The sequence below is a fragment of the Carcharodon carcharias genome (genome assembly GCF_017639515.1).
Source record: "Carcharodon carcharias isolate sCarCar2 chromosome 35 unlocalized genomic scaffold, sCarCar2.pri SUPER_35_unloc_9, whole genome shotgun sequence".
Taxonomy (NCBI): domain Eukaryota; kingdom Metazoa; phylum Chordata; class Chondrichthyes; order Lamniformes; family Lamnidae; genus Carcharodon; species Carcharodon carcharias.
Genome location: NW_024470725.1, coordinates 17,501 through 40,208, shown reverse-complemented (window position 1 = coordinate 40,208; position 22,708 = coordinate 17,501). Strand labels below are relative to the sequence as shown.

General features: G+C 51.2%; 1 protein-coding gene across 1 annotated transcript; it reads right to left on the bottom strand.

The window, feature by feature from the left end:
- Positions 1-10,251: 10,251 nt before the first annotated feature.
- On the bottom strand, positions 10,252-21,956 carry imp4 (IMP U3 small nucleolar ribonucleoprotein 4). Its single transcript, XM_041181521.1, has 6 exons — positions 21,839-21,956; positions 21,380-21,512; positions 20,283-20,437; positions 18,056-18,150; positions 13,013-13,086; positions 10,252-11,326 (listed from the first exon to the last, which is right to left on the bottom strand). Exons 1-6 carry the CDS (start codon positions 21,887-21,889, stop codon positions 11,214-11,216), a joined length of 621 nt encoding a protein of 206 aa, XP_041037455.1. The 5' UTR covers positions 21,890-21,956; the 3' UTR covers positions 10,252-11,213.
- Positions 21,957-22,708: the final 752 nt, after the last annotated feature.

Below are 22,708 nucleotides of genomic sequence, written 5' to 3'. Positions count from 1 at the left end.
CACTCTCTCCTCCCCTACAGACACTGTAATCAGCCCCTCTTCACCCACCAACCCTGCCCCACACACACAATAATCAACACTCTCTCCTCCCCTACAGACACTGTAATCAGCCCCTCTTCACCCACCCCCACCTCCACCACACACACAATAATCAACACTCTCTCCTCCCCTACAGACACTGTAATCAGCCCCTCTTCACCCACCCACCCTGCCCCACACACACAATAATCAACACTCTCTCCTCCCCTACAGACACTGTAATCAGCCCCTCTTCACCCACCCCCACCTCCACCCTGCCCCATACACACAATAATCAACACTCTCTCCTCCCCTACAGACACTGTAATCAGACCCTCTTCACCCACCCCCACCTCCACCACACACACAATAATCAACACTCTCTCCTCCCCTACAGACACTGTAATCAGCCCCTCTTCACCCACCCACCCTGCCCCACACACTCAATAATCAACACTCTCTCCTCCCCTACAGACACTGTAATCAGCCCCTCTTCACCCACCCCCACCCTGCCCCATACACACAGTAATCAACACTCTCTCCTCCCCTACAGACACTGTAATCAGCCCCTCTTCACCCACCCACCCTGCCCCATACACACAATAATCAACACTCTCTCCTCCCCTACAGACACTGTAATCAGCCCCTCTTCACCCAACCCCACCTCCACCATACACACAATAATCAACACTCTCTCCTCCCCTACAGACACTGTAATCAGCCCCTCTTCACCCACCCCCACCCCCACCACACACACAATAATCAACACTCTCTCCTCCCCTACAGACACTGTAATCAGCCCCTCTTCACCCAACCCCACCTCCACCATACACACAATAATCAACACTCTCTCCTCCCCTACAGACACTGTAATCAGCCCCTCTTCACCCACCCACCCTGCCCCACACACACAATAATCAACACTCTCTCCTCCCCTACAGACACTGTAATCAGCCCCTCTTCACCCACCCACCCTGCCCCATACACACAATAATCAACACTCTCCCCTCCCCTACAGACACTGTAATCAGCCCCTCTTCACCCACCCACCCTGCCCCATACACACAATAATCAACACTCTCTCCTCCCCTACAGACACTGTAATCAGCCCCTCTTCACCCACCCACCCCCACCACACACACAATAATCAACACTCTCTCCTCCCCTACAGACACTGTAATCAGCCCCTCTTCACCAACCCCCACCCTGCCCCATACACACAATAATCAACACTCTCTCCTCCCCTACAGACACTGTAATCAGCCCCTCTTCACCCAACCCCACCTCCACCATACACACAATAATCAACACTCTCTCCTCCCCTACAGACACTGTAATCAGCCCCTCTTCACCCACCCCCACCCTGCCCCATATACACCGTAATCAACAATCTCTCCTCCCCTACAGACACTGTAATCAGACCCTCTTCACCCACCCCCACCTCCACCACACACACAATAATCAACACTCTCTCCTCCCCTACAGACACTGTAATCAGCCCCTCTTCACCCACCCACCCTGCCCCACACACACAATAATCAACACTCTCTCCTCCCCTACAGACACTGTAATCAGCCCCTCTTCACCCACCCACCCTGCCCCACACACACAATAATCAACACTCTCTCCTCCCCTACAGACACTGTAATCAGCCCCTCTTCACCCACCCTGCCCCATACACACAATAATCAACACTCTCTCCTCCCCTACAGAAACTGTAATCAGCCCCTCTTCACCCACCCACCCTGCCCCACACACTCAATAATCAACACTCTCTCCTCCCCTACAGACACTGTAATCAGCCCCTCTTCACCCACCCCCACCCCCACCACACACACAATAATCATCACTCTCTCCTCCCCTACAGACACTGTAATCAGCCCCTCTTCACCCACCCACCCTGCCCCATACACACAATAATCAACACTCTCTCCTCCCCTACAGACACTGTAATCAGCCCCTCTTCACCCACCCACCCTGCCCCATACACACAATAATCAACACTCTCTCCTCCCCTACAGACACTGTAATCAGCCCCTCTTCACCCACCCACCCTGCCCCACACACACAATAATCAACACTCTCTCCTCCCCTACAGACACTGTAATCAGCCCCTCTTCACCCACCCCCACCCTGCCCCATACACACAATAATCAACACTCTCTCCTCCCCTACAGACACTGTAATCAGCCCCTCTTCACCCACCCCCACCCCGACCACACACACAATAATCAACACTCTCTCCTCCCCTACAGACACTGTAATCAGCCCCTCTTCACCCACCCCCACCCCCACCCTGCCCCACACACACAATAATCAACACTCTCTCCTACCCTACAGCCACTGTAATCAGCCCCTCTTCACCCACCCCCACCCCGCCCCATACACACAATAATCAACACTCTCTCCTCCCCTAGACACTGTAATCAGCCCCTCTTCACCCACCCCCACCCTGCCCCAAACACACAATAATCAACACTCTCTCCTCCCCTAGACACTGTAATTAGCCCCTCTTCACCCACCCCCACCTCCACCATACACACAATAATCAACACTCTCTCCTCCCCTACAGACACTGTAATCAGCCCCTCTTCACCCACCCCCACCCCCACCACACACAATAATCAACACTCTCTCCTCCCCTACAGACACTGTAATCAGCCCCTCTTCACCCACCCCCACCCCCACCACACACAATAATCAACACTCTCTCCTCCCCTACAGACACTGTAATCAGCACCTCGGCCCAGCCCACCCCCTGTACTCTGCTCCAACACCCCCTCACTCCCACTAAACCAAACACACAGTCCAGCCCAGCCGGTGGTGGGCAACAGGGAGGCGAGGGAGGTCTGGCATCTCGAGCCCGAGTGTGTCTGTTATCAAATGGTCCCCTGGAGAGAGAAAAAAAATACATCCCAAAACTAAGAGATGGACAGGGCAAGGGCAGGGCTGGATGGTATCAGGGCCTTGTTGTTGGTGCAGGGACACATTGGCAAAGGAGGGGAGCTGTGATCTTGTCCAGCGTTTCTATGAACTGAATTGGGGTCGTGGACCACAGGTTGGGAACCAGTGCTCTGGGCCTCCACCAATGAAGAAAAGTGTTCTAAAATCCTCCTGAACAACTTATCCACCTGTCCTGGTAACTTCAGGGATGTGTAGACCAAGAGCACGGTGTTCCTCTGCAATTCACAGACTTTTATTTATTGTCAATATCCCTAAGCTGATTTGCTGTCCCCGAATGCATTATCTCACACTTCACTGTATTGAAGTACATACATCTCTTTTCTGTCCAACTGACCAATCCACTGATATCTTCCTTCATCTTTCTTCCTCACTATTAAACACATTATCAATTTTCAAATTGTCTGCACACTTGTTAAGCAAGCTCCTTACATTTAAGTCCAAACCATTGAGATATATAGTTATTTATAGTACAGATTTTGAATATTGCTAAAAAAATAATAAATTATACTGCATGAGAAGAGAGTGCTGATTGGTTGACAAGTGGACTCTGATTGGTAGAGGTGTTACCATGAGAATGAGGCAGAGAACAATTCGCTGTCAACTGTTAATTGCCAAGCTTTTGTTTCAAGTTCAGACCAGGCAGGTGAACTCTGATTGGTCAAGGCATTGCCATGAGGAATGAACCAGGGAATGGCAGCCCCCCTCGCTTTTGTTTAGTTGTAAAAGGCATTAAGTGCGGACATACTCCTCCTGTCTGCAGAGGACAGTGTGTGTGTGAATACAGGTGCCTTCTAGCATGTGTAAATGAGCCACACTGCAAGCCCGACTGATGATCCCAAACTGGTTTTCAGTATAATTCTTAGCACAATCAGGATTGTTCAGCAAGTATTGTCCAATTGTGGAATCAAATCAAATGTTGGAAAACATGTTTTGAATTTTGCAAGCATGGGCTGTCTGGGTCCGTATTTTGCCTGTTGTGAACATTGATATACACTGCAAACAGCAAGGGATCCAGCACTGAGGCCTGTGGAATACATCTGGCAATAGCCTTCCAATTACAAAAACATCCATCAACGATAATCATTTGCTTGTCACCATCAAAACGAAGCCAATTTTGAATCCAACATGTCACCTTCACTTGGGTCTCATGAGCTGTTATGATTCTGACCAGTCTGCTTTTCCAAAATCCATGTTGATTACAACAGACATGCTACCGTCATCGACCCTCATGTTACTTCCGCAAAAAAATCCATCTAGTTAGACAAATGGTGGTGTATTGGTATTGTCACTGGGCTAGTGATCCAGAAACCCAGGGTAATGCTCTGGGTGCCCAGGTTCAATCCCAACATGGTGAAATTCAAACTCAATATTAAAAAAAATCTGGAATTAAAAGTCTAATGATTGTCGATTATCATGAAAACCCATGTGGTTCACTAATACCCTTTAGGAATTTGGAGATGATAAGTGAGTGGGAAAAAGCTTGGCAGATGGAACACAATGTGGAGAAATTAGAGGTTATCCACTTTGGCAGGAAAAACAGAAATGCAGAGTATTTCTTAAATGGTGAGAGGCTGGGAAGTGTTGAACTTCAAAGGGACTTGGATATCATTATTCATGGGTCAGACTCATATTTCTAAGGTGAAATAAGTTGAATGAGTCATGATACAGTCCATGGAAAGATAGAGATTGGTAGAATGAATAGCATTTCCTGCTCAAGGCTTTCAATGCTCTTTACTTCACTTTTGTAAAGGACAAACAGTGAGAAAGAATCTGGCATTTGGGGTTTATAAAACTCACACTTACCTTGAACCCAGTCAGGTGCCAATTAAATTGGGTGAAGCACTTGCATTTTGGCAATGGTGGCATTGATGCCCTTTGACACCAAATCTCTGTACAGCATGCAATACACCATGTACTTGTCCTGGTGGGGTGGTCGCATTTCACCATCTGGCTGGCTGGTTTAGAGCATGAGTTGGTGATCTTAGGTACTGAGTTGCTCGTGGTAAGTCTTCTCAGTGAAAATAAGGGTTGACAATGGAAAGTGAGGAGGATGGAGGACAGGGTTGGTTTGGGACTCAGTCAAGTCCACATTGAGGGCACCGTCAAACTGTGGTGATGCCGTGACATCCAACACTAACTATCCAACAAGATGGTCGAGGCTGGTGCACATTGGTTTGTAATATTACTGTTACACTGACATGTGCCGTACACAGTCTCATTGTCTAACACGGAGTCACTATCAGATTGGGTGACAGAGTTTGTAGAGCTCACCCATTGTGGTGTAAGTTTAATATTAATTATATTTCATTGTAATCACTTGCTAAGGATCCACTTGTGCCTCATAAAAAACGAGCCAAACCATGAATGTTGAGTACTGAGGTGCAGGTTTGCAAAGTGTATCTCCGCAAATAAACGCTTTTGTTAAACGTGCAAAGATTGGCTCCAGTTCTACCCTTCATCTTTCTGGATGAGAACGTGTGGCATAGGCTGGATGCTTAAAAATGAAGGATGGGAACCAAGAAAAAACCTTTGCCAGACAGAAAATTAAAATTCTAGCAGCTATGGTGGGAAAATGGTAGAAAGCAAGCACAGGTTGTCAGGGTCTGATTACTTGCTCATGTTCCTGGAGACTGAACCATATGACAAACAGAAGAATGAAGTAGATATGTGGAAATGTGCCACATCCCTACAATGGGGAAAATAGATGCTGCCTTGCTGTTGTCACTTTCCACTAGAAGTAAAACAAATGTAAAGTATTTAGTGAGCTGAACGCCAGTCAGTTGGATGGTGAAGGTGGTTTTGCTAAAGTATTTCATATGAACAGACAACTGGCTCCAACTGGTGTCCGGATCTCAGAAAATGAAATCCTATTGGTGCTGTAAGAAAATCCTGGGGAAACAAAATCATTTCCTTTGGGCTTCGTGGAATAAACAAGACATTCTGCAGTGACACAAAGGATGGAAGACTCAATGATTGCCAGATTTCAAAACAGTGCAGACTGCACACAGGTATCAATGCAATAGAAGGGTTGCAGATCTGGCTATTACAGCAGAAGACCAAACTGGAGGAGCAATAACAGGCAAATGAATCCCAGGAATACTCAAGGAATCGTTAATGTGTTTGGCATACGACTCGAAATATTGCCCTGGATTTTGCGTCCACCATGGCTATAGCTGCAAACACAGCTCTAGGAACCAGGTGAAGACACACACAGAGTTTGTACAGTTATCAATGGAAATTTTATAATGTTCAAATCTTAAAATGAAAGAGATTATGAAATGTAGGTGGTTGTTCATTCAAGTGGTTGTAAAAATCATGTGCTGTTGAAGGATGCAGGAATAACTGGAATTCTGGGCTGTGAGGGCTGCTGTGATCCGAGGGGGTGGGAATTGTCAGGGTGTGCCTTGCTGGTGATAACTGTAACCAGGAAAACTCAGATGGAGCAGATGATTGTCAAAGGACACTGGAAGCTTCAACAAGGCATGGCAGGGAGTGGTAAACTTTTGCTGGAGGACGAGAAGTGACTTTAAGACTGTCCTTTTAATGCTACAGATCCACTAGAAGCATGGCGTTAAATTAAAGAAATTTATCCTCTTTTAATTCATGTCAGTAAATCTTTGAATGGTACTGATTTCAGTTTGTTACAATAGAAGTCTTGTCTGTCGGTTATTGGATCATTTGGAAAATTAATCTCTTCTAAAGGAATTATTGGTCTCGACAGGGACCATAACAAAGCATAGCCGTCCATTCCAGTACATACCTCATGTCACTGTTCACCTCATCCATTTGTTCTAACGTCTCTGCTTTGACTGATATTTTGTCAGTATCCTGTTCAAGGCTCAGCACCACCTTCTCAAGAGAAATTAGGGATCGGCAATAAATGATCAAGAGTAGGCTGATGGAGCGATAATTGGCCGGGTTGGATTTGTCCTGCTGTGTGTGGACAGGACAAACCTGGGCAATTTTCCAGATTGTTGGGCATGCCGCAGTGCTACTGCTGTAGTGGAACAGCCTGGCTAGTGGTGCAGGTACTTCCGGAGCACAAATATTTGTGGAGATGACTCTTCCCAATAGTTGTTTGATTGTCCACCACCATTCACGACAGGACTGCAGAGCTTAGATCTGATCTGTCGGTTGTGGAATCGCTTAGCTCTATCACTTGCTGCTTATGCTGTTTGGTATGCAAGTAGCCGTGTTTTAACTTCACCAAGTTGACACCTCGTTTTACAGTATGCCTGGTGCTGCTCCTGTCATGCCCGCCTGCACTGTTCATTGAAGTAGGGTTGATCCCTTGGCTTGATGGTAGTGATGGAGTGGGGTATATGCTGGGCCATGAGGTTACAGATTGGAGTTGCATACAACCCCAATGCTGATGGCCCACAGTGCCTCATTGTTGTCCAGTTTTGAGTTGCTTGAGCAGTTCCAAATCTATCCCATTTGCACAGTAGTAGCACCACACAACACAATACAGGGTATCCTCAACATGAAGACTGGACTTCATCTCCGCAAGGTCTGTGCGGTGGTCACTCCTACCGATACTGTCATGGACAGATGCATTGGCAACAGGAACGTTGGTGAGGGCAAGGTCAAGTAAGTTTTTGCCTCTTGCCAATTCCCTCACCACCTGCCAGTCTAACAGCCATGTTCTTTAGGACTCGGCCAGCTCAGTCTGTGGCTGTGCTACCAAGTCACTCGGTGATGGGCTTGAAGACCCCCACCCAGAGAACGTTCTGCAGCCTTGCCACCCTCAGTGCCTCCTCCAAATGGTGTTCAACATGGAGGAAGCACTGATTCATCAGCTGAGGTGAGGGCTGGGGGTGGTGGGTGGTAACCAGCAGGCTTACTAGACCAGATGCTGTGAGACTTCATGGGGTTCAGGATCAGTGTTTGAGGACTCCTGGGGCAAGTCCCTAGCGACTGTACGCTGCGGGTGGGACAGGGATGGTGATGTCTGGGACATTGCACGTTACGCTTTGCTTCAGTGATTATGACAATGTGAGGTGTTGTTTGACCAGTCGGTGTGAGAGCTCTCCCAATTTTGTCACAAGCCCCTGGGTGTGAGAAAGCAGGACTTTGCAGGGCTGAGCGTGCTGTTGTCATTTCCGGTGCCTACATCGATGCTGGGTGGTCAATCTGGTTTTATGTGAAATGGAACAAGCAATGCTCGACACTCGGCCCCAGCTGTGAGCACACCTGGCCGTTTAAGTCAGCTAGATTATTGCATAGAAATAGACTCGAGTCCTGACAGTTAAAATTTTCAGATTAATGCATTATGGCTTCCTCAACAGCATATGGTTGGTCAAGTGTTGGCTGAAAGTTGAGGTTGGTATGTGAAGGGGAGCTGAAAAAGCCCCTTTGGAAATTGCTAAATACCAAGATGAAGTGATCATAGGTTTCTGTGGAGAATGCACTAGATCACAGAATCTCAGCGCAGAAGAGACCCTTTGGCCCATCAAGTCTGCACCGACACGTGAGAAACACCTGACCTACCTACCTAATCCCATTTACCAGCACTTGGCCCATAGCCTTGAATGTTATGACGTGCCAAGTGCTCATCCAGGTACTTTTTAAAGGATGCGAGGCAACCCGCCTCCACCACCCTCCCAGGCAGCGCATTCCAGACCCTCACCACCCTCTGGGTAAACAGGTTTTTCCTCACATCCCCCCTAAACCTCCTGCCCCTCACCTTGAACTTATGTCCCCTCGTGACTGACCCTTCAACTAAGGGGAACAGCTGCTCCCTATCCACCCTGTCCATGCCCCTCATAATCTTGTACACCTCGATCAGGTCGTCCCTCAGTCTTCTCTGCTCCAACGAAAATAACCCAAGTCTATCCAACCTCTCTTCATAACTTAAATGTTTCATCCCAGGCAGCATCCTGGTGAATCTCCTCTGCACCCCCTCACGTGCAATCACATCCTTCCTATAATGCGGCGACCAGAACTGCACACAGTACTCCAGCTGTGGCCTCACCAAGGTTCTATACAACTCCAACATGACCTCCCTACTTTTTTTGTAACCTATGCCTCGATTGAAAAGGGCAAGTGTCCCATATGCCTTTATCACCACCCCACTAACATGCCCCTCTGCCTTCAGAGATCTATGGGTACACACGCCAAGGTCCCTTTGTTCCTCAGAACTTCGTGTCATTGAATACTTCCTTGTCAAATTACTCCTTCCAAAGTGTATCACCTCACACTTTTCAGGGATAAATTCCATCTGCCACTTATCTGCCCATTTGACCATCCCGTCTATATCTTCCTGTAGCCCAGGGCACTCAACCTCACTGTTAACCACCCGGCCAATCTTTGTGTCATCTGCAAACTTACTAATCCTAGCCCCCACATAGTCATCTATGTTGTTTATATAAATGACGAATTATAGGGGCCCCAGCACAGATCCCTGTGGTACACCACTGGACTCCAAATGGGTTGAATGATCTCCGCTTTTGACTTCCACAGCAACTCTCAAGCATTGTGACCTGGACCACAGTGAAGACAAACAGCAGTAACATTGCGGGGTCATCTCCAAGCTCCCTGCACAGATCTTGCACCGCGCTGACTACACTGACTGGAAACTAAGCTGACCTTCCTCCTTTGCTACAATCCAGAATATTGTACCTGACACCATTTTGGGATCAACACCAGGACTGCAGCAGAGCCAGAAGTCAGCTTAAATCAGACGTTGGGGCCAACTAGGGATGAGCAATGAAAGCTTGTTAGCAACCCTCACATCTTTTAATCAAAAAGAATACGCGCGTGTGTTGGGGGGGGGGACACAGAGGGAAAGGAGAACATCAGGCTTGGCTCAGATGCTTTGTCTCCTCCATTGCTGAATGTGCAATACTTTAGGCCAAATACAAAAATACAGCCACATGGTTGAGGTATCAGAGCTTCAGCTGAGGCCCAGGGAATGTGTGCCCCAGCAGGAGACAGCATATTCATCAACAGCTCCAAAAACAGGGAGGTCCAATGTGACCCTCCCAGCTTGCAGTTCTTCTTCCTGACCTCTTGTTTGCAGAGTCTGCCATGAGGCACAGTGCAGACTGTCAAACAGGGAGTGTGCTGCAAGAGACATCTCCAACAGCCTTAGCGCGCTCACTTTCAAACGTGCTTCAAGTTGGGGAGACCTGCTCAAACACACTCACGCTTGGCTGAGCCTGACCCCAGTGACTCCCTTCTAACATTGTACTGCCATGCCCTGAGCACAAAGAGCTCCAGCTCGGTCACATCTCATCGCCCGGTATACGGAAGAACACTTGGGCTATATGGCTTTGGAACACATTTTTATTTTGATACACACGTGGAACAGCCAAGGTCTACAGTAAAAAAAAAACTTTACTGCTAACCAGAATTATATTGAACATCTCACCACCAACAGACCGATAAAACCCACCGACTGATACTGCAAGGAGCCTCACTGCCCTTCCAACCCAAGGGCCCCAGCCAATCCAAACTACCCCCAACGTAAGGCCAGTTCCCCTTCCACCCTGAAGATCTCTACACCAAACACCAACAGCCCAGCCTTGAAGAGCTCCAGTGTTGAAATCTCAGCTCAGGGTGCAACACACCAGATTCTCTGGTAGCTCCCCCACAGCGGGTGGTTACTGAACTTTGCACCCTCAGACTGGAAGGGGTAAAATGAGAAGCTACCAGGATGCCTGATCATTCTCCTGACACCTAATCTGTTGGAAAGACGGGTTTGGACTTAAGTGGCCAAATGCCCTGCAAGCGCTCACTGTCCGGGTACAAAGACAGTTGCTTGGTTGAGGTAGCAAAGGTCAGGATGAGCGCCCCAGCGAGCGTCCATACTTCGAGAAGAACAGAACAGAGGATGGCGAGGCAAAGAAATGGTCATCAGACAGTTGCCTAATGCTGTGCCAGAGCTCAGTCAGTACCGAACTCTCACATCAAACAGCGGCAGCAGGGATCCACTAACTGGTTTATAAACATTTTACAATGACAAGTCCTGGTCACCTGGTTGTGAAACAGCGGCAATGTCCAGGTCAGCTGCTACATACACAAGGACTGAATCCGATTTAGAATCGGTGCCGACCCACGATTGCCTGGTTCGTTTGAGCAGAGCCTGTTCCACTCGATAAAGTAAAGTCAACAAGTCCTGATTTTCAAATCCAAGGGTAGCCACAATTGTGAGAGTCTGCAAGCTCACCATCGCCTCAAACATTGACTGTCCCTTGCCCACGCTAACTCAGGTGATACGACGCCTCATCTCACTCCGTGCTCAAGTATCTCTTCTTTCTGGCGGTGTTTGTATAGGGATGCCAGCGCCATTCCGTGTCGGAGATGCCCTCGTTTTCCAGGGTTCCCAGCTTAATCTGATACACTGCCAGAGGGAGAGACGGAGAAAGACGAACTGAGTTATTGGACTTACACAGTTCAAATCACAGGGGCTGAGGAAGGGGCTGTGAAGGGTCAAGAGCCATGGAAATAAGACAAGGAAACTATTGGCGAATGTTCCCCAGAACAAAAAGCCCTTCAGCCCATTGAATGTACAGCTATGTTTTCCCCCCATAAACCAGTTAAATCCCACAAAATGCTCATCCCCATATTCTTTAATGTCCCAACTAACCTAATGCCACTCTATGCTCTCTCCATATCATATAGGAAGGTAGGAATGAGGAACAGGAATAGGCCATTTGGCCCCTCGAGCCTGCTCCACCATTCAACAAGATCGTGGCTGATCTGTTTGTGTCTCAACTCTACTTTCCTGCCTGTCCCCCCTTAACCCTCAATTCCTTTATCTGTCAAAACTCTTGTCTAACTCAGCATTGGAAAAATTCAACGACCCAGCTTCCTCTGCTTTCTGGGGAAGAGAATTCTGCATACTAATGACCCTTTGCCAGAAAAGAAATTCTCCTCATCTCAGTCTTATTGTGAACATCTCAGTCTTATTGTGAAATTGTGTCCCCTGGTTCTAGTCTCTCTCCACAGGTGGAAACATTCTCTCGGTATCTATCTGAGCAAATCCCCTCAGGGTTTGGTATGTTTCAATAAGATCACCTCTCATTCTTCTAAACTCCAATGGGTATAGGTCCAACCTTGCTTCATAAGATAAGCCCCTTGGCCTAGGAATAACCGAATGAGTTTGGGGCCTCCGAATCCCTCCCTGACTGCCTTCCAGGGGTCAAGTGGCATTCTTCTGGAGATAGGGTTTTCTTTCCCCCTTTCCTGGGGAGGGCAGACAGGGAACGAGGAAGGAAGGGAAAGCGAAGGGCAGGTCGATGGAGATGGGGGTGATTGAAATACTTGGCGTGGTCTATTCGCTCCTCGATGCACGCCACCTCGTGCGTGTTACTGATTCAGTTTAGAAAACTCGTCATGTTTGCTTCTTTTATCAATGTCCAAGCTATTCAAAATGACCAATTGCAATTACCTGTGCAGCCTCCCCTGTCCACTCCCTGCCACCTGAAGGCACATCCTCTTGTTGGGTGTGTGGGAGACACAGGCACCGGACACCCTCCAATACCCCGCCCAAGCTTCCGCACGTGCAATCCTAGCCCACGGATGCCAATGGGCTATTGGGGCATAAAGGGGCCTCATAAATAAATATGGTTCTCCTGGAAAGGGGCAGGCCAGGTTAGTCACAGCGCTGCCTTAGCGGGATGATAAAACTCTTCATTCCATGGAGTCAACTATCAAGCCCTGGAGGCCAGTCTCTGATGGCTGTTGCGCACGTGGGCACTGCCAGCTCAGGTTCTGGGATATTACATACCACATTTACTCAGTCAACATTTTACTTTGAAGCATGCCTATGTAAACATTGCAGATGGAGTTTGGACGCAGCTGCCTGTGCAGTTGCATACTGAGGCCAGTAGGTGTTGCAGCTGAGAGAGATCCTGAAATGCCTCCCCCTCCTTTGCTCCCCCATTTTGCAGATAAAAGCAACTCCATTGACTGAGTGCGGCCTACGCGAACAGGCTGTTTACCCAGCCCAGGGCAAGTGTGGACTCCAGCGGCTTCAGAAACATTTTGACCCGCTTCAAGGGGGTCATGTGAATGAGAAACTTACGTTTCATTTCAAACCTGGGCCCCACTTCTGACAGCTCGATGTTTTTGTGATCCACCTTTTTGTAGACGTGATGTCTGGGAAGCAGCAGAAAACAGAAAACGTTACAATCTATAAGCAGCTCACCTCCAATCCTCACTACCCGCCCCCCCCACCCCCCAACTCCCTCCTGTGAAAGCTGCACAGTCTCACAAACGCACTCTCAAACTGGTGTTCTTTTATTCACGAGAGAGACAACCATTAACACGAGACAGCCATTCAGCTATGGTGGGAATCACAGCCTGACACTGTTGCCAGCCAATAGACAAATGGGTGTTTTACTCAGATGTTGCAACAAAATTCCTGACCAATACCCCCAGTTACCCCAAGGGCATCGAGATCCCTTTGGAGAGTCTCTAGTGTCACTGAGGTTGAGACTTTTGGAGACACTATGAGGAATGGTGAGACGTGGAACAGATGGTTTATGTCTGTCTTCACAGTAGAAAACACAAGTAACATCCCAAAAATAGAGGCGGGCCTGAGAGCTAACAACAGTGACTTAAAGTAATTATCAGAGGAAAAAGTAATGGAGAAATTTAAGGCACAGGGACTAAAATCTGAGAAATCCCAATGGCATCATGGGCTACATGCTGAGTGGATGTCCCCTCTCATGGGAAATCTAGGCCTAAGGAGCATTGTTTAAAAATAAGAGAACTCAACCATTTAAGGCTGAAATGAGGAAGAATTTCTTCCCTCAAGAGAGTCATTAGTCTTTGCAATTCTCTTTCCCAGAGAGCAGCAGAGGGTGGGTCATTAACTCAGCCTTGAAAATAGTCAGACAGATTTTTGACTGACAAGGGGAAGTGGAGTTAAGGGCACAATCAAATCAGCCATGATCTGATTCCCAAAATTCGCTCGATTCTAGAACGCTACCAGTGATTCAAAGTTGGCAAAGGCAACTATTCAAGGAAGGCGGGAGAGAGAAAACAGGGAACCATAGGCAAGTTAGCCTGAGATCAGGCATCAGGACAGCGCTGGAATCTATTATTCCGGAAGTCTTAACAATGCACTTTAATCATAGTACGATCAGACAAAGTCCACATGATTTTCTCCTATTTTTTAATAATCTAACTTAAGATAAAAAGAGTAGGGCAATGGAATATGGATTGAAACCAGCACCAAGTAAATTTGGGACTATTTTCAGGAAACTAGAAAGGGGCTGGACTCTGGGATGGAGCAAGGGAGAGAAAATCTAGCATCAAGAGCCAATATTGTCATGTGGGCGGGTGAGCTGAGGAACTGCAGGATCTCTCTGTGCAGACAGAAAAATTAAGATAGAGCGAACGGTCTTCCTAACCTCTAACTATCTGGGGGATCCCTGTATTGTCAATGACAGAAGCTAAAAATAATGAACCTTGATGCATTTTTTAAGATATCTCCCAATTCATGAAGATAAGGAATATGGATCTCTCAATCGCTGAATTTAACGAACATTCTTCACAGGGAAAGACCAAAACCACAACCAGAAGCGAGTGCAGGTCAGGCACAGGCTGAAGCATAGGCCCATCTCTCCATCATGTACTGACTGGCTGCGCGTGGCCATCTCAAAACATCTCCCACGAGCACCACCCTCTTCTGACAGTGCTGATCGGGCAAAGGGACCAACTACACCCCAACCCTGCCCTTCCCTGAGGGACCAACTACACCCCAACCCTGCCCTTCCCTGAGGGATCAACTACACCCCAACCCTGCCCTTCCCTGAGAGACCAACTACACCCCAACCCTGCCCTTCCCTGAGGGACCAACTACACCCCAACCCTGCCCTTCCCTGAGAGACCAACTACACCCCAACCCTGCCCTTCCCTGAGGGACCAACTACACCCCAACCCTGCCCTTCCCTGAGGGACCAACCACACCCCAACCCTGCCCTTCCCTGAGGGACCAACTACACCCCAACCCTGCCCTTCCCTGAGGGACCAATTACACCCCAACCCTGCCCTTCCCTGAGGGATCAACTACACCCCAACCCTGCCCTTCCCTGAGGGACCAACTACACCCCAACCGTGCCCTTCCCTGAGGGATCAACTACACCCCAACCCTGCCCTTCCCTGAGGGACCAACTACACCCCAACCCTGCCCTTCCCTGAGGGACCAACTACACCCCAACCCTGCCCTTCCCTGAGGGATCAACTACACCCCAACCCTGCCCTTCCCTGAGGGATCAACTACACCCCAACCCTGCCCTTCCCTGAGAGACCAACTACACCCCAACCCCACCCTTCCCTGAGAGACCAACTACACCCCAACCCTGCCCTTCCCTGAGGGACCAACTACACCCCAACCCTGCCCTTCCCTGAGAGACCAACTACACCCCAACCCTGCCCTTCCCTGAGGGACCAACTACACCCCAACCCTGACCTTCCCTGAGAGACCAACTACACCCCAACCCTGCCCTTCACTGAGGGACCAACTACACCCCAACCCTGCCCTTCCCTGAGGGACCAACTACACCCCAACCCTGCCCTTCCCTGAGGGACCAACTACACCCCAACCCTGCCCTTCCCTGAGGGACCAACCACACCACAACCCTGCCCTTCCCTGAGGGACCAACTACACCCCAACCCTGCCCTTCCCTGAGGGACCAACTACACCCCAACCCTGCCCTTCCCTGAGGGATCAACTACACCCCAACCCTGCCCTTCCCTGAGGGACCAACTACACCCCAACCCTGCCCTTCCCTGAGGGATCAACTACACCCCAACCCTGCCCTTCCCTGAGGGACCAACTACACCCCAACCCTGCCCTTCCCTGAGGGACCAACTACACCCCAACCCTGCCCTTCCCTGAGGGACCAACCACACCCCAACCCTGCCCTTCCCTGAGGGACCAACTACACCCCAACCCTGCCCTTCCCTGAGGGACCAACTACACCCCAACCCTGCCCTTCCCTGAGGGACCAACTACACCCCAACCCTGCCCTTCCCTGAGGGACCAACCACACCCCAACCCTGCCCTTCCCTGAGGGACCAACCACACCCCAACCCTGCCCTTCCCTGAGGGACCAACCACACCCCAACCCTGCCCTTCCCTGAGGGATCAACTACACCCCAACCCTGCCCTTCCCTGAGGGACCAACTACACCCCAACCCTGCCCTTCCCTGAGGGATCAACTACACCCCAACCCTGCCCTTCCCTGAGGGACCAACTACACCCCAACCCTGCCCTTCCCTGAGGGACCAACTACACCCCAACCCTGCCCTTCCCTGAGAGACCAACTACACCCCAACCCTGCCCTTCCCTGAGGGACCAACCACGCCCCAACCCTGCCCTTCCCTGAGGGACCAACTACACCCCAACCCTGCCCTTCCCTGAGGGACCAACTACACCCCAACCCTGCCATTCCCTGAGGGACCAACCACACCCCAACCCTGCCCTTCCCTGAGGGATCAACTACACCCCAACCCTGCCCGTCCCTGAGGGACCAACTACACCCCAACCCTGCCCTTCCCTGAGGGACCAACTACACCCCAACCCTGCCCTTCCCTGAGGGACCAACTACACCCCAACCCTGCCCTTCCCTGAGGGACCAACTACACCCCAACCCTGCCCTTCCCTGAGGGACCAACTACACCCCAACCCTGCCCTTCCCTGAGAGACCAACTACACCCCAACCCTGCCCTTCCCTGAGGGACCAACTACACCCCAACCCTGCCCTTCCCTGAGGGACCAACTACACCCCAACCCTGCCCTTCCCTGAGGGATCAACTACACCCCAACCCTGCCCTTCCCTGAGGGACCAACTACACCCCAACCCTGCCCTTCCCTGAGGGATCAACTACACCCCAACCCTGCCCTTCCCTGAGGGACCAACTACACCCCAACCCTGCCCTTCCCTGAGGGACCAACTACACCCCAACCCTGCCCTTCCCTGAGGGATCAACTACACCCCAACCCTGACCTTCCCTGAGAGACCAACTACACCCCAACCCTGCCCTTCCCTGAGGGATCAACTACACCCCAACCCTGACCTTCCCTGAGGGATCAACTACACCCCAACCCTGCCCTTCCCTGAGGGATCAACTACACCCCAACCCTGCCCTTCCCTGAGGGACCAACTACACCCCAACCCTGCCCTTCCCTGAGGGACCAACTACACCCCAACCCTGCCCTTCCCTGAGGGACCAACCACACCCCAACCCTGCCCTTCCCTGAGGGATCAACTACACCCCAACCCTGCCCTTCCCTGAGGGACCAACTACACCCAACCCTGCCCTTCCCTGAGGGATCAACTACACCCCAACCCTGCCCTTCCCTGAGGGACCAACTACACCCCAACCCTGCCCTTCCCTGAGGGATCAACCACACCCCAACCCTGCCCTTCCCTGAGGGATCAACTACACCCCAACCCTGCCCTTCCCTGAGGGACCAACTACACCCCAACCCTGCCCTTCCCTGAGGGACCAACTCCTCCCCAACCCTGCCCTTCCCTGAGGGACCAACTACACCCCAACCCTGCCCTTCCCTGAGGGACCAACTACACCCCAACCCTGCCCTTCCCTGACTGCCTTTAAAGTGGCTCCTTTGCCATCCCATCATTGCCTCCACAGCTCAGGACGTGGCCATTTGACCCACTGCCCCTCTGCCAACGCCAACTCTTCCCCTGGAGCCACACGCTCTATTCTCTAATAGCAGGAAGGCCACAGCGACTGATACTCACTGTTTCAGTGACACCTGATACGGAACAAATGCCAGCACAGGCAGTGGGGAGCACAACAACCAAGCACCACCTCGGCCACAGCTTCTGTAATTGGTGGCAACGCCCGTGAGTCAGACTTGGCTAAACTCCCCGATCCAGCACTAACATGCAGGCAGTGTGGCACCAGCCATGAAGCTAGTGCCTTATTGGAGTGAACAAGGTTTGGCCAAGCACAGGGCAGTAGGTGGGACACAGAACGACATGTGGAAACCTTCATACTCCCTAATAGCAACACATAGTGACAACACAAAGATTCAAGAACGGTCCCCGCCATAATCCCACCATCGCTGTGCAGCGAGGCCCTTCAGTACCTGAAAGAGATGTGGTCATCCTGGTTTGCAAATGTGATCACCCTTCTGCTGTCATCTTTAGGGACTGGAAACAAGTACTTCAGGATATTGGATACCTGTGGGAATGACAAAGCAGCACTCAGGTAGGAAGCAAATGGGAAAGTGAGCAGCCACTGACCACGAGTATCCAGCATGGCAGTGAATGGCTTTAACCCAGGGACAGAGCGTCGGGATCAGGAGCTGATCATTTAGGAACTCATTCTACAATTATGGTTGAGATGGATAGATTTGGGTTTCTCAGGGAAGCAAGGAATATGGCAACAGGCAGGAAAGTGGATCTGAAGCTGAATATCAGCCATCATCGTGTTGAATGGCCGAGCAGGTTCGGCTGGACGAATGGTCCACTCCTGCTCTTATTTCTTATCTTCTTAGATTCAAATATAACTCGATACATGACAACACTAGCCAACCAGCCACTGATCACTAAGTGTGGCAATAGATAGTCCCATCAAACACTCCCAGGACAGGTACAGCACAGGGTTAGATACTGAGTAAAGCTCTCTCTACACTGTCCCCATCAAACACTCCAGGACAGGTACAGCACGGGGTTAGTACAGAGTAAAGCTCCCTCTACACCGTCCCCATTAAACACTCCCAGGACAGGTACAGCACGGGGTTAGATACAGAGTAAAGCTCCCTCTACACTGTCCCCATCAAACACTCCCAGGACAGGTACAGCACGGGGTTAGATACAGAGTAAAGCTCCCTCTACACTGTCCACATCAAACACTCCCAGGACAGGTACAGCACGGGGTTAGATACAGAGTAAAGCTCCCTTCACACTGTCCCCATCAAACACTCCCAGGACAGGTACAGCACGGGGTTAGATATAGAGTAAAGCACACCCTACACTGTCCCCATCAAACACTCCCAGGACAGGTACAGCACGGGGTTAGATACAGAGTAAATCTCCCTCTACACCGTCCCCATCAAACACTCCCAGGACAGGTACAGCACGGGGTTAGATACAGAGTAAATCTCCCTCTACACCGTCCCCATCAAACACTCCCAGGACAGGTACAGCACGGGGTTAGATATAGAGTAAAGCTCCCTTCACACTGTCCCCATCAAACACTCCCAGGACAGGTACAGCACAGTGTTAGAGTAAAGCTCCCTCTACACTGTCCCCATCAAACACTCCTGGCTCACAGGCAGGAATATCACTGCACCACAAGGCCCACACCATGGATACAACATTGTTTAAAGGACAGGAAACAGAGAGCAGTTGTGAACATTTGTCCTTCAGACTGGAGGAAGATGTACAATGGGGTACTCCAAAGGGCACTACTAGGGACACAGTTTTGCCTGATCTACGTTATTTATAGAGGTGGTCAAAAACCGGAGCGCCTAGACGGAAAAGATAGTAAGAGGAGGAGGAGTGGGCCATTCGGTCCCTCGAGGCAGCTCCACCATTCAATAAGATCATGGCTGATCTGATGGTGGCTTTAACTCCACTTCCGTGCCTGTGTCCCCAGAACCACTGACCCTCACCAGCCCCCCAACACCCCCCCCCCCCCACCACCCACCCCACCCACCCACCCACCTTGTAGGTAGAGAGAAACTCTATTCCGGTTAGCGGGAGACTCATGATCACAGATTAAAATGATTGGCAAAAGAAAGAAAGGCAACATGAGGAAAAGTTTTATTAATACAGCAAGTGATTATGGTCTGGAACGCACTGCCTGAAAGCGGTTCAACTGAGGCTTTTAAATGGGAATTAAGGAGGGTACTTGAGGGGGTAAAAAAAAAATCCAGGGCTTCAGGGAAAAAGCAGGGAAGTGAGATGAGCTGGACAGCTCTCGCAGTGAGCCAGCACGGACTTAGCAGGCCGAATAGCCTCCCTCTGTGTGATATTGCCTTGAGAGGCTGCCTGAGCCACATTGATGCTTAGAAGATTTGTTAAATGAAGCGACAGTTTGGGTTTTTAAATATGTGCAGAGAGGCTGAGGGGAGGTGAGCAGCTGCTCACAGAGGGGACCCTCCCTTCCCACACACTGTACTTACCCTCAGGGGACAGAGGGGACCCTCCCCTCCCACACACTGTACTTACCCTCAGGGGACAGAAGGGACCCTCCCCTCCCACACACTGTACTTACCCTCAGGGGACAGAAGGGACCCTCCTCTCCCACACACTGTACTTACCCTCAGGGGACAGAGGGGACCCTCCTCTTCCACACACTGTACTTACCCTCAGGCCGAGCTTGGAGGTGAGGTTGTGGAAGATGAGGTGCGGGAATGCCTCCGACATGGTGCCAATGTTTGGGATGTCATGTCGCATCACCACGTTGCAGAGGGTGAAGTACGCAGTCGGGCCAAAGGGCAAGTGACACACAATGAGCCCGTCTGGAAGCAGCATGGGGAAAGAGGGCAAGAGAAAGAAAGGAGCAGGTTAGCACAGAGTTGAGGCAGCCGCATCCCTGAAGCTGGACATTCCCAGTCACCCCTCAGACCTACTGAAGTCTCACCACAGGCTCAGCCCCCTGTGAGACAGGAAACACGCGCACAAGGAGATGCACACACCATTTAAACTGGCACTCAGATAACAGCTTCAACCTTGTTAAAGATCCCCAGGGGCTGCATGCAGGACTGGCCCAAACTGGAACACGTCAACTGGGGTTCAAGGTAGAGTCAAAGGGACAAGCTTTGAGGGGGTAAATGAACGATCAACACACAGAAAGGACTGGAGCTTGGGGCTGTTCTGGTGGGTAGAAGGCACAAGAGACCAGTGGGATTCAGCGCTGCTCCCTGTCTCCTATTTCACATGGTCAGGGGACATTATTCAAGAACAGGGCTACCCCAGTTTCCATTCAGTGAAGTGTTGCCCTTAAAAATGAACTGCTTTAACCAGAACCATCGGGCCTGCGGGTTTACCCCCCACTGCACCCTCTGTGGGAAGGCACTCAGCCACAGAGATGTGACTGAAATCAGGAGCCTGCTGTATGTGGCAGAATTCAGAGTTGAGCACAAAGTGTCTCCCACTCTCACAAACAGAGAAAGGCAGAGCCACAGGGAGCTGATGTTGAACTCTCTCTCTCTCTCTCTCACACATCGCACCATCCAGAACCCGACCTCACCACAGGTTCCCTTTTCCCAGTCGTCTTATTCTCACTGTGGATCCCATCTATCCCACCACATTGTCCCACTGGAGCTCATGTACTCCAAACACCCCTCCCTTTCCCCATGTTTATCTGATCCCAGCAGACCCCCATCTGCCCACCTCACTGCCACCCAGTGTGTCTCACTACATCGCTCCTGGTCTTACAGACGAACACGACAGTATCTGACCTGGTACACCCCGGTGCTCGTGCACAATGAGCAGGTCGCTCACACTGTTTGCCTTGCACGCCTGTACGAGTGCGCCAATCTCGTGCTTCCCTCGGTTCATGCGCTGACAGTTCGGCAAAATTAACTTAACCTCCTGAAACAGAAAGGAGAGATCCGGGGGGGTTCAAACCCAGCTGGAGAGCAGGAATAAACTCAAAATCCTCCCCCCACCCCAACCCCACCAAGCCTGGCAGAGATTTCAGCTCAGCAACAAACCCAGAACCGATTGGCTGTCACCTCCACAGCTGGAAATCACAGCTGCCGTGTCTTGGGGGTGAAAAGTGTGAGAGCAGGAATTCAGAGGTGGCAATTTTACAGAGAGCTGCAGAAATCTCCCAAACCAGGTCACTTTGAACAAGCTGTCGAGGCCTCATCTGTAACACAAACTGAAACCCCCTCCTCTGGAGCCACCGCTCTCACCTTGGCGAACTGCTTGAGCTTGGAGCTGGGATCCCGCGACGTTGTGATCATGACTTTTGGATCTTCCACCCCGGCCCACTTGTACTCATCGTCTATCTGGCTGCTCACACCTGCAAAGACCCCAAGTTAGTGAATGAGAGCACTGCCCAACTCCCTGAACTGTACTGCACCACCCCGGACACAGACACGCCCCGCTCTGCCGCACCCCACCCCACACACCCACCCCGGACACAGACACGCCCCGCTCTGCCGCACCCCACCCCACACACCCACCCCGGACACAGACACGCCCCGCTCTGCCGCACCCCACCCCACACACCCACCCCGGACACAGACACGCCCCGCTCTGCCGCACCCCACCCCACACACCCACCCCGGACACAGACACGCCCCGCTCTGCCGCACCCCACCCCACACACCCACCCCGGACACAGACACGACCCGCTCTGCCGCACCCCACCCCACACACCAACCCCGGACACAGACACGCCCAGCTCTGCCGCACCCCACCCCACACACCCACCCCGGACACAGACACGCCCCGCTCTGCCGCACCCCACCCCACACACCCACCCCGGACAGACACACCCCGCTCTGCCGCACCCCACCCCACACACCCACCCCGGACACAGACACGCACCGCTCTGCCGCACCCCACCCCACACACCCACCCCGGACACAGACACGCCCCGCTCTGCCGCACCACACCCCACACACCCACCCCGGACACAGACACGCCCCGCTCTGCCGCACCCCACCCCACACACCCACCCCGGACACAGACACGCCCCGCTCTGCCGCACCCCACCCCACACACCCACCCCGGACACAGACACGCCCCGCTCTGCCGCACCCCACCCCACACACCCA

Bases quoted from the DNA above. Each gene is read 5' to 3' on its own strand.
- imp4 (XM_041181521.1), bottom strand. From the start codon at position 21,889: ATGATCACAACGTCGCGGGATCCCAGCTCCAAGCTCAAGCAGTTCGCC. The intron at 21,513-21,838 runs GTGAGAGCGGTG...TTTCTGTTTCAG, and splicing joins AGCTCAAGCAGTTCGCCAAG to GAGGTTAAGTTAATTTTGCC. The intron at 13,087-18,055 runs GTACTGAAGGGC...GCTGCTTCCCAG, and splicing joins GATGACCACATCTCTTTCAG to ACATCACGTCTACAAAAAGG.